Source organism: Emiliania huxleyi, assembly GCF_000372725.1.
Source record: "Emiliania huxleyi CCMP1516 chromosome Unknown EMIHUscaffold_15, whole genome shotgun sequence".
Classification (NCBI taxonomy): Eukaryota; Haptophyta; order Isochrysidales; family Noelaerhabdaceae; genus Emiliania; species Emiliania huxleyi.
In genome coordinates this window covers 726594-737908 of record NW_005201092.1, presented here as the reverse complement: position 1 = coordinate 737908, position 11315 = coordinate 726594, and the positions used below count along the sequence as shown (strand labels likewise).

The window sequence follows — 11315 nt, the reverse complement described above, 5'->3', positions numbered from 1 at the left end:
TTCCTCAGCCCCCCCACAGCCCGCACCCCCCCCCCCCCCTCCCAGGCCAACCTCACGCTCCTCGCTCGCATCTCCGCCTGCCGCCTCGCCGTCCTCGTCGCGCCGGCGCTGCCCGCCGCCGCCCCCTCCCGCCACGCCTACGGCTCGCACCTGCTGCGCTCCTGGCTGCACCGCTCCCCCCGCTCGTGGGAGCTGACCTCGCTGCTCCTGCTCTCGCCCTCCGTGGCGGAGGCGCTCCTCCCCCACCGCTGCTCGCCGCAGCCCGCGCCGCTGTTGACGGCGCTGTTCACGGCTCCTGCTGCGGACAGGTGCTCGTCGCCCCGCGATCATTAATAGTTAATAATTAATAGGGGAGGTGTTCACGGCTCCTGCCGCGAACAGGTGCTCGTCGCCCCGCGCTGCTCGGGCCTGCTGTCCGAGTCCCACGCGCTGCACTTCTCGCGCAAGGCGAGGAGGGTGCCGAGAGCACACCAGATGGACTGAGATAACACGAGACAACACGAGACAATACGAGACAACACGAGACAACACGAGCCGCACAACACGAGCCGCTCAGGCGACCCGAGATCCTGCGGGTGCCCAACCCCCTGCCGCTCTACCCCTGACCCTTCCCTACCCCTGACCCTGGCCCTGACCTTACCCCTGTCCCTGACCCTAACCCTAACCCTTGCCCTGACCCCAACCCCAACCCTGACCCTAACCCCAACCCTGACCCCAACCCCAACCCTGACCCTAACCTCACCCCTGGCCCTGGCCCTAAGGCGACCGAGATCCTGCGGCTTCCGCCCGGCGCGAGCGGAGGCGAGTACGGCTATCGGCGATCTCCCATGACATGTCGGTGACATGCCCGCGACATGTCCGTGACACGTCCCCCAGGCGAGTACGGATGGGTGGACCCTCGGTACACGCGGCTGGAGGAGGCGGCGCTGAAGCTCTCCTTCTACGTCGCCTTCATGTTCCGCTCGCGCGCCGCGCTGTCGATGCTGTCGATGCGCTTCCTCTCGCTGGCGATGATGCGCTTCGTGCTCGCGTCGAATGAACTGGTTCATGTTAATTATGTTCGTTAGTTAATTAGGCGATGATGCTCTTCATGCTCGCGTCGATGAACGCGGCCAAGCGAGAGCAGCAGCGGCGGCTCTACGCGCTGCACGGGCCCGCGCGGCGTGCTGAGTCGCGCGCGCTCGGCGGAGTCCGTCCCAACGAGCCGTCTCGGTCCTCTGTTCCTCAGGCTGGCGCTGCACGGGTACGACGAGCACGGCCGACCGCTGCGGCGCGGCCCGCTCGGCTCCTCCGCGCCGCTGTACGCGTCCCTCGCCGCATACCCTGAGCTGGGCGTCCGGCGGGAGGCGGAGGCGGAGGCGTTCTGGGACTCGTTCGAGTCGGGCCGGCGAGGCAGGTGCGGCGGCATGTTGGGGACAAGCCACGCCCCTGTGACGCGGCATTACCCTCCTCCTCGACACGTCGCCTCTCCCCTCACCCACGCCCCAGTCTCCCGCTCGGCATCCATCTCGGCCCTCGCTGAAAGCCGACTCGATGCGGCACGCAGCCACGCTTCGGCCCCTCCCAACGACCCGTGGCCGCAGGCTCCGGACGTACGACGAGGGCCCGCACGGGCTGCTGCTCCAGATCCTCGCCCTCGACGAGATGCTCACGCGGCTGCGCGAAGGGCAGGACGGCGACTTCAGCGACAGCGCGACCGGTGACGAGAGCGACGAGGATGACCGGCGCTCGCCGTCACCAGACAGGTAGCGCCTGGCTCGCTGCGCGCTTTCAGCCCCGCGGCCAACCATATACGACTCCGCCCGGGGCCCCGGTCCCCGCACGGTGTGTCGGTGTCGTTGCGCACCCCTCTCGACATGGCCTTCGGAGAATCGGAGCCCCCCGGCGCCGTGTCGACGAGAGACTCGAAAGACCTCACCCACGAGTCATTGGCGGGTATGTCAACAGACTGTATCCAGTGTGTCTCACCAAAACACCAAACCGCATACGTTCGCTTTCGATTTTGCAACTCGTTCACGAATCCGCGCGATGGCGCCGGGCTCTCTCTGCGTCAGCTGCACCTCTCGCTGTCTCTCGCTGTCTCTCGCTGTCTCGCGCGCCTCCATGTACGGTCCCGGTTCACCCTCCCTCGCCGCGGTAGCCGTCACTCCCTCCCGCCAGCGTCTGCACGAGCCTCTGGTGCGACTCGGGCGGGTGCGTGTGGCAGAGCAGCATCGCCTGCTGCGAGAGGATGAGCATTGAGGCCTGCGCCGCGTCGACCCAGACGCGGCCGTTGACGCCGACCGCCACCTCGAAGGCGGCCACGGCGCCGAGCGCCTCCAGCAGCGGGCAGGGCGCGTCCGCCGCCATCGCGCGGCATAGCCCGCTCGGGCAATCGAACGAGTATCCGCCCAGCAGCTCGCCGAAGAGCGACTCGCGCGTCACCCAGTCGCGGGACGAGACGCCGGGCGGCGCAGCGCAGCTGATCTCCGGATCCATGTCCTTGTTGGCCACCACCACGCGCGCGTACACCAACGCGCCCACCGCGAGGTGCGGCCGGTTGCGCTTGGTCGCGCCGTCAAAGCTGAGCACGGGCAGCGTGGCTGGCGCGGCGGCGCCGAGGTCGACGCGGTACTCGTCGGCGTGCTTCTCAGCGACGACGCCAATCACATGATCGCCCAGCACGGGAACGTACCGCCGCTGCTCCGCCTCGACCCACAGCCGCGACGACTCGGTGTCCCAGCCGAGCACGCCGGCCCTCGTCGACACGAGGAGCGGCCCCTCGCGCCGGACGCCGGAGCCGAGCAGCACGCGCTCGAAGTCGGCGACGCGCGCGACGCGGTCGCCAGGGAAGACCACGCTGCCGAGCGGGAGCCCGGCGGGGGCGCTGGGCATGTCGAGCCACGCGTGACTTTTTCACGGCCTTGTTATTGAGAAGAAAATACCTCGTATGGCGCTGTGCGCTGGCCTGTGAGAGGTTGAGGTGCGAGCCCTTTCACACCGGGGTCCGTGCTTTTCGCTGCGCATGCATGCTCGAGCCCTCGGCGAGGGCTTGTGCTGTGAATAGCAGGCGTGGTCTCTACTCGCCAGTGTTGTTGACGTTTGTGCTGCAGCCCAAAAAAAGGAGAAAACACCCGGGTGCTCCAAGTGGTAGGAATCGCACACCTCAAACAACAAACTCTCTCTCTCACCTCTCTCTCTCACACCTCTGTCAAGAGTCCCCAGAAACCCCGAGGAGTCACACAGTCCACCTGTACCTGTGTGATGCACGCCCTGCGAGCGGGGCGGGGTGCGCAGGACAGCTTTGGGCGGTCGAATTCAATTTTGGGGGGTTTACGACGGTTTTGCGGATCCTGCCGACGCGCTCAGTTGTAGCCCCACTGCACATAAGATGGACACCTCAACGGGAGGGCCCTCGCAGCAGCCGGGGCCGACGCCTGCAGCCTTAGTCTTGGCCCGATCGCCCTGTTCACGCGCGCGCGAGACGTGCAGACAGTTGCGTACGCCTCCGTATTTGCAAATACAGGCGAACAAATAAGGGAAGGAGGCGCGGATCTCAACCTGCGTGCGGCGGTGACCAGGTCACAGGCATCGGCGGTGACCAGGTCACAGGCATCGGCTGTGACACTGGAGAGTCGAGCAGCGGCACTGAGGATGCCTTTCAGGTCATTCCAGCGACCCACGGAGCACGGTCTCAGTGCGCAATCACTCTACTAGATCCCATCCTTGCCGGGCCTCTGCGAATGTAGGTACCGAGTTCATGCGTGCCCAGGTTACAGGCTCATACTGTCTGGTCTCCAGCACCTATGATCACCGCGCCAGGCCGCAGTCGACGACTTTTGTGTGCGCTGGCCGCACTCAACCGTTGAGTCGCGGTGTATCAGCCTGACCACACTCGGGACCGCGTAGGCGATGTGGGCGACTCTGGCCGTCCTGCATATGACCGACCATGACCCAGGAGGAGTCTACACGAGACATGTCGTACCTGGCTGGCGTTCTCGCGGCAGCACTAGCCCTGTTCACGCGCGCCGCGGAGCGCGCCGGCGCTCGATATTGCGCGCGCGGAGGAGCGCGCCGGCTGGCCTTGGGGCGGAGCCAAAACTCAACAGAAATCGCATCTGGCTGCCTGTGCTTCGCGCATCATTTTCTCCGCGGCGCGCCGCGCCGGCGCTCTCCGCGCCTGACACCCCTACACCCTGTGTAGACCGATGTAGTGTGTAGTATCGCTTCTAGTTGGAGTGTGTGGTCTCCACATCCAACACACACCACATCCCACACTTGAGCTCAGCCACCTCGGCAAGCAATAAAGAAAAACTACTGAAGTTCACAAGGTTTCGCTTCCGCGTCCCATCTTGCCACGCCCTTCGGCCGTCAGTGCTGAATACATGCCCTTACCAGTCAGCAAAGAGGACTCTGACGACGACGTGCCTCCACCGTCGTACGGCGACACCTCACGCTTCGGTCAACTTGGCCATTCCGAATCCACTCTTACCAAATCGCCCTCTGACGCTCACGAGCGCCTTGCACGAGTGATCGGTGAGGTTCTGCCTCCAAGCCTCGCTGTACACGATCCAGCTGTGGTGCTCGCTGTACCCACACAGCAGCAAGTGCATATCAACGTGCAAGAGAGCCGTTGCTACCGGCGCATTTCCTGGTGCTTCATCTTCATCCTGCTCGCCGCTTTTATCGCTTGCGGCGTTTGGGTTGGCTTCCGAGAGCCACAGCAGTGTGTCGGCACCAGCCGCAACGCGTGCGATCGAATCCCCTCTGAGATCGTACAGCCACATCAGGAATAGCTGCATGCCCTCCTCGCACGCGTTGGTCGTGGAATCATGAACACCAACACGTGTGTGCGTGACGAGTCGAGTGTCCCAGCTGTCATGTGCACGAAATAGCGTCACTCTTCAGGAGGAGACTCTAATCAGCCACCTCCGCGCAAAACTTCGCGATCGTCGCGCACGTCTCGGCGGGCGCCTCCCAAGGCAGTTGGCGCCACGAATCGTCTCCAGCCGGCACGTCCGCACGCCTGCCGCGTACTCCTGCCGCTGCCGCTTGTCGCCCCTGCCGCGCCCCTGCAGACTGATCTTTATGGTGGTTTAAAGTTTGCTTTGGGCGCGTGGGCGGTCGCCCTGTTCCTCGAGCCCTGTTCACGCTCGCGCGAGACGTGCAGACACGCAGGGTTGCCAGGTGAGAGAGCGAATGGCGCGGTTCACGCCTCGCACAACAGAGAGAGAGATGCGCTCTGCAGCAGGTTGAAGTTGTTGCGCTTGACAAAGTTGTTCAGACCCAAAAATGATCCGGATACTGACAAAAAGTACAGACAAGTTCGGAGGCCGGCGCATGCGGCCAGGCCGGCGTGGCGCATGGGTGTGGGCCCGTCCCTCTCCGGCCTCCGCATTGCAGAGGCACCCGCGCGCACTGCGGCGGGGCCGCGCCCCTCTCGCCGCTGCGCCGCTCTCTCCGCCGCCGCCGCCGGCCCCTCGAGGCGCCGCGCCACCTCCCCGCGCGAGAGACGGCTCAGTTCGAGAACCCGCCCCGCCCCGCTCGCCCCCTCCTCTCTCTCCATGCTGCCCGCGCCGCAGAGCGGAGCCGAGCCTCTCCGCGGTCCCCCCCGCCCCTCCCTCTGCTGCGAGGGGCGGCTCTTCATTTGATCTCGCCGTACTTGGCCACCGCCGCCTCTGCGGCGAAGACGGCGACCACGTCCCCGAGCAAGAAGCCGACGAAGAAGGGGCACCTGATCGCGCGACGAGGGCGTGAGGCGCGGACCGCATACACGCGCAGGCGCCGGCGAGGAGGCCGCACGGCGTGGGCAGCAGTAGCGGCGTCACCACTCCGAGCACGTACCTGTGGCGCAGCAGGTGCGGCAGGGGAGGGGTGAGCAGTGCCCGACGAGCGGCGTCCCGTCCGCGCGGCAGCGGCGCACGAGAGGCAGCCGGAGAGGGCGTGCTTCCCGACTTTGAGCTTGAAGTTGCGCACCTGCCCACACCACCGCACTCGTGAAGAGGCGCCGCTCACAGCCCTCGACCACCTCGGGCGGACAGTCGCGCACGAAGCTCGCGACGGCAGGGTCGTCCGACGCCTGGAGTGGGGGACACGGCGAATGGGGGTGTGAGTCCGGGCCTTGCGGGGAGGAGCACACGGGCCGGTAGGGCAGCGCTGCGGTGCAGCATCTACGGCCCGGCGACGTAGACGAGGCGCGTGCGGCAGTCGGCTGGGAAGAGGAGACGCGCGCCGTCCACGAGCAACTGCAGAAAGAGGTGCGGCCGAGGTTCCGCCGAGGCGCGGCCAAGGTGCGGCCGAGGTGCGGCCGAGGCGCGGCCGAGGCGCGGCCGAGGCGCGGCCGAGGTGCGGCCGAGGTGCGGCCGAGGTGCGGCCGAGGTGCAGCTGGCGTGTGGCGAGGAGCGCCGCGTCCGCGACGAACAAGCCGAGAGTCCTGTTGGCGTAGGCAACCTGTGCAGGGAAGCGCGGAGGCGGTGGCGGCAGAGGCGGAGACGGAGGTGGGGTAGGTGGAGGCGGGGAGGGTGGCGGAGAGGGCGGACGAGGAGAGGGCGGTCGTGGCGACGCGCGTGCGACGGCGGAGGGAGGGTGTGCGGCGGCAGCGGGGAGGGTGTGACGGCGCAACCTTGCTCAGCGCGACGCCGCGCGCCGCGCGCCAGCGGCCGGCGAGGGAGGACTTGATGGAGAGATGAGGCTTACCGTGCAGGTACTCGCTGAAGGTGGGCACGTGCTTGATCAGCTCCATGTGGACCCACCTGCAGCCGTGCGGGAGACGCGGACCCGCTCACGGCGCAGACTCACGGCGCAGACACGGGCGCGCCGGCGCGGGCAGGAGAGCGCACTGCGGCACACGCAGCTTTGCGCGAATCTCGATGAACTGCTGCGTCACCTTCGAGAGCAGGTCGCGCGCGAGCGCGAGCGCGGCGTTCTGAAGCATCAGCATCCAGTCAAACGGCTCCGGCTCGGGAGGCGGCGCGTTCGAGAAATCCCCCGCCGGCAGGATGTTTGCGCGCACCAGCTCGGCGGCGACGGCGGGAAGCAAAGCGAGTGTGACCGATATGCTCGCGTTGCCCGGGCTGAGGCAGTCGAAGAGCACCTTCTCGCGGTACACGAGCGGCGGCGCCTTGGACGCCGCCTCGGCTGCAGAGTATGCGACAAACGGCGCGGCTCCGGAGAAGGCGCGGCGCGGAGGGCACGTCTCGGCCTGCGCGGCGATGAAGGCAGCGAAGGACGAGGCTGGCGGCAGCAGCGGCAGCTTTGGTGAGGGCAACGCGGGTGGGATCGCCATCAGATGGTGGCCGATGGGTTCGGGCTCCGCAGCGGATGAGGGGTTTGGCCCGCAGCGAAGCGATAAGGCGAGATGTGGGGTACCCAACCTCCTATTGCAAGGACCTAAAGAAGCCAACTACTTTGATTGGTTCTAAAAATCTCCAGCGCCTCTCTGGGTGCTGAACGAGACAAATTCCTACACGGATACTACGTCCAATATGCGGATTACCATTGGACCACCGCCGTAGTAAATCCGATTGCGATTGGACGCCCGTTGAGGATGAGGGAGATCACACTCCCTCGACTGATCTGAACTCTGCTTCCCCATTCCCACAGTCACCGGTGCTCAACACTTGGGTGTCAAGCTGCAAACTTCCGACCGTCCCGCAAAATGTCCGTCGCGTCGGCGAGCATTCTCTCACTTGCCGCCGCGCTTCTGCAGAGCCTCAGCAACGAGTCGATGGTGCAGCAGCTGTCGCCTCTCGAGACGGACATGTGCAGGAGGGGCGTTCGGGACGAGAGCGGAACGGCGTGCTGCGCAGCGGAGTGCGGTGCTTGCCGGGGCCGGCATGGTGTGGGAAGCCGCTGCGCTTCGCGACAGGGCGGCCCCGAGCGTTGCTGTCCCCACAAATTTGGGACGGCGTGCCGCTCTCGCGACGACGTGGCTTGCCACCTCACCAATCTCGTCGACTTTCCGCATGAGCCCCGCTGCAGCTACCAGCCATTGCACTCGGCGGGGCCACGCACGATAGCAAAGTCTGCCGAGTCGTGCGCGGCGCGATGTCGCAAGCTGCCCGGGTGTGCGTACTGGTCCTGGTGGCAGGACCACGGCTGCCACGTTTCGGCGCGGAGCTCGAACAAGGTTGTCACCAAGGAGGCAGTGTGCGGAGTGCCGGCCGAGCGGGCCTGCCGCTTTCAGCCAAGCCGCGGGAGCCTTCTGCTGAGTAACCTGTGGGGCCAGACGCGCGAGTCGACCGCTTCAAAGTGCGCAACGCGGTGCAGCGAAACGCACAACTGTGCCTTTTACACTTGGAACCCGAACGACGCGAGCTGCAACCTAACAGACAAGCGGGCGAGGAAGATGAGCCACTTTGCCGTCCCGTCCTTCTGCGGAGCCGTCGAACAGAGTGCGTCCAATGCAAAGGAGGAGGAGAGTAAGAAGCCAGCTGCGAAAGGGATGTGCGAGAAAGGAATCGCCGACCCAAAGGGCGCAGTCTGCTGCTCAAAAGGATGCGGCAAGTGCGGTGGGGGCGGGTGCAAGAAGAGGGATGGCGGCGCAAAAAAGTGCTGCATCCCGGAGATCGTTCGAGCTGGCAGGTCTTGCAAATATCAACGCGAGGTGGCGTGCATCCTGGATGTCCACGCGGCACGGCATAGGCGGAGAGAGACCTCCCCGTGGTAGCACGGGGATGGAACGCTGGTTTGTGGTTGTACCTACCAGACATTCGCGCAGATACGATATTTACGATTGAACTATCTCCTGCGCGAGAATAGCGCGCGAGATAGATAGGGGGATAACGCTCGAGGAGACGAGGACGATAACACTGCTCCTAACACTCGTGAGACCTAGCGTGAGACGTATCGTGTGGGTACACTGCTAGACCGGGTCGTTGGAGTTGAGGAACGAACCGGAGGTCGCGACCCCCCCCGCCCGGGGCGACTTGCCACTTCGTCGCCACAGACGGCCCAGCGGTCCCGCTTCCTAGGTGTCAGGCGCGCGAGCTCGGAGAGGCGCGGACAGGGCTTACAGCCTCACAGCCCGTCTCCCCGCTCTCTCCGCTCGAGAGAGGGCCGCGGTGCGCGGTGCGCGCGGACCTCCAGCTCCACACCCCGCGAGAGCGCGGGGGGCCCCACACACGCCGGGGGAGCGAAGACCGGACGGAAGACCCACGGTCTAGTACGCCGTATAACGAAGAGCAAGAGGCGGGGGGCACAAGAGGGCCGAGGTACGCCGAGGACCGCCGCAGCGCTCTCCGCACGCATATAGAGACTCTATCATAGAGAGCCGTGTAGAGAGGGGAGGCGCGCGAGCGCCCTAGCCGCTACGGCCTAGCCCCTACCCCCTATAGCCCCGGGCGGAAGCCCGGCCGACTGCACGCTAAAGGCTACACGCTCGCACACCACTTGCAGAGTGGCTCTCCCGGGCGCTCAGCCCACGGCGGAGGCACGCCAGGCCCCGGGCAGCCGGCCGTCACTCGCCTAAGCGCCTAAGCGGCCTAAGCGGGGGGGGGGTGCTTAGTGTGCTTAGGCGCTTAGGCGGCCCTTGCGAGCGTGGCGGCGTGGTGGTATCGTAATACAAGTGACTCCGATGACACACATGATGCTCTTGCTAGTGTCATTGCTCAGAGAGCAGCCTCACCGCGTCGAAAGTCTACCACTGGCCCTGGTCGCACACCGCCGCTGAGCTGTGATGATGCCCACAGCACCAGCAGCAAAGGCGGGCGGGCCGACCCCGCGGCCATCGCCGCCGCTGCCGCCTCCTCCGCCGCCGGCGCCGCCCCCTCTGCCGTCGCCGTCACCTTGGGCTGCATCACCCGCGCCGCCGCCGCGCACCGGCTCGTGCTCATTCAAAGGCGCCTCGAGTTGCAGGCCAGCGGCGCTGACGTTGTCGTGGTCGGGCTGCCCAACGTCGGCGCGGGAGGGAGGGGGCAACGCCGTTATGAAGAGCGCGAGAGCGAGCGCCGACGGCCCAGATTCTGAGCAGCAGCCCGCCTGGTCATGGGCCACTTGCCTACGTGCGTCCAGCTTCCACTATAGGACGAACGTCGAAGTTTGCTCTCCGACGCCGTGCCGAGCGAAACCTTTTCCTTCGAAGCCCGGCGACGTAGCCGGGCGAGCGGAATAGGGCAGCCCTAGAGAGCACCTTGAGGCCATTCAATAGAGCCCGTACTATAGTCGAGAGTCGATCGCCGGCCCGCGCAGTGCTGCTCTGACCGCTCCGCCGGGCCGCCTCCGGGCCGCCGCGGCGGAGACGTGCACATAGGCAAGTTGGTATTTTCATATATGAACTTCAAAATAGTATTGGCTAGTCTAATTCTACTCATCACAACTCGCCAGGAACACCCACACACTATAGGGTCATTGTGTAGCCCTGCTTAGAAGGAAAAGGTTTTCTGCAAGGTCCGTATGCCTTACCGTGTAGTCGGCCTGGCCCCACCTCCACGTCGAGAAGTTATGAAATTTACCTAGATTATGGAATTTACCTAGATACTGTCGAGAAGTCATGAAATTTACCTAGATAAAGCATACGCGGGGACGCTCGCGCGCGAACACGCACGCACGCACGCCGACACACGTCTGCATACGGCAATGCGTCAGGAGCTAGAACTGGTTGTTGAGGAGCCTCTCGGCAGCTGTATGACTTCCGGGCCGAACGAATCGGCCCAGAACAACGAGTCCCGCAATGCCGACCGCGAGAACGGCAAGAGCGCTCATCGAGTCCTTGAGCGTGTCCTCGAGGGATTCGAAGCTCTGGAGGTGCACCGGCGGCGCCGGGTCCTCCAGCAGCAGCCCGCCGCCGCGCGACGGCGCCGCGCCAGGGCACGCACATCGCTGCGGGTCCTTCGCTGGCGCGCGCCAGCACACGAGGCTCACACTGGCTGCGCACTCGGCGCAGGCAGACAGGATTCCATTCGCTCGGTCAAATCTGCCGTCCAAGTCGCGCTTGCCCGTAAAGTTGGCGGCGGTGCCGGTGATCAGCGGACAGGTGGAGGGACACTCGGACGTCGTGTACGTCGCGACATAGTAGCGGTGGCAGCCCTTTGGCGGCGCGGGAGACAAGCACGCAGAGCCGGGACCAGAGTGGTGAACGAAGGTGAGACGCGCAAAAGGCCATCCCTCAGTGACGTCCGGGTCCACTACGGTCGTCACGGTGCCGTCCTGGTCCTCGATATCGCCAAAGTAGTCCTCGCACTGGCTCGTGGACGCGGGCGCGGCGAGCAGCGCGGCGATGATTAGGGTTCCTACGTGCGCGGAGCGCATCTTCTTGCACAAAGAATTTACAACGCCCTCCGGCGAATATGAATTTGAGTGTTAAAATCCCTCTTTCTTTCTTTGAGTGCGAAGAGAGA

The 11315-nt window shown here is 65.4% G+C and overlaps 4 protein-coding genes across 4 annotated transcripts in view; 2 read left to right on the top strand and 2 right to left on the bottom strand.

Moving 5' to 3' along the window:
* EMIHUDRAFT_449338 (hypothetical protein) overlaps window positions 1-1965 on the top strand; it is a gene marked incomplete at its 5' end in the record, with an annotated part of 3081 nt that extends 1116 nt beyond the window's left edge. The window contains 4 exons of the mRNA XM_005786683.1: window positions 918-1043; window positions 1076-1170; window positions 1229-1396; window positions 1584-1965. Coding sequence (XP_005786740.1) covers window positions 918-1043; window positions 1076-1170; window positions 1229-1396; window positions 1584-1749 — 555 coding nt within the window. The 3' untranslated portion in view covers window positions 1750-1965. The remainder of the gene's footprint in view (window positions 1-917; window positions 1044-1075; window positions 1171-1228; window positions 1397-1583) is intronic.
* EMIHUDRAFT_433971 (hypothetical protein) lies at window positions 1942-3003 on the bottom strand. The gene is made up of 2 exons (XM_005786682.1): window positions 2978-3003; window positions 1942-2895 (listed from the first exon to the last, which is right to left on the bottom strand). The coding sequence occupies exon 2, from the start codon at window positions 2872-2874 to the stop codon at window positions 2119-2121; it is 756 nt and encodes a 251-aa protein (XP_005786739.1). The 5' UTR covers window positions 2875-2895; window positions 2978-3003; the 3' UTR covers window positions 1942-2118.
* A 2237-nt stretch (window positions 3004-5240) lies between these two features.
* On the bottom strand, window positions 5241-7264 carry EMIHUDRAFT_449337 (hypothetical protein; the record flags this gene model as incomplete). The annotated part of the gene is made up of 6 exons (XM_005786681.1): window positions 5241-5713; window positions 5782-5823; window positions 5903-5955; window positions 6029-6058; window positions 6597-6731; window positions 6819-7264. The coding sequence occupies 5 exons, from the start codon at window positions 7262-7264 to the stop codon at window positions 5804-5806; spliced, it is 684 nt and encodes a 227-aa protein (XP_005786738.1). The 3' UTR covers window positions 5241-5713; window positions 5782-5803.
* Window positions 7265-7636: 372 nt separating this feature from the next.
* On the top strand, window positions 7637-8717 carry EMIHUDRAFT_202029 (hypothetical protein; the record flags this gene model as incomplete). Its single annotated transcript, XM_005786680.1, has 2 exons — window positions 7637-8529; window positions 8699-8717. The coding sequence occupies 2 exons, from the start codon at window positions 7637-7639 to the stop codon at window positions 8715-8717; spliced, it is 912 nt and encodes a 303-aa protein (XP_005786737.1).
* Between the last annotated feature and the right edge of the window lie 2598 nt (window positions 8718-11315).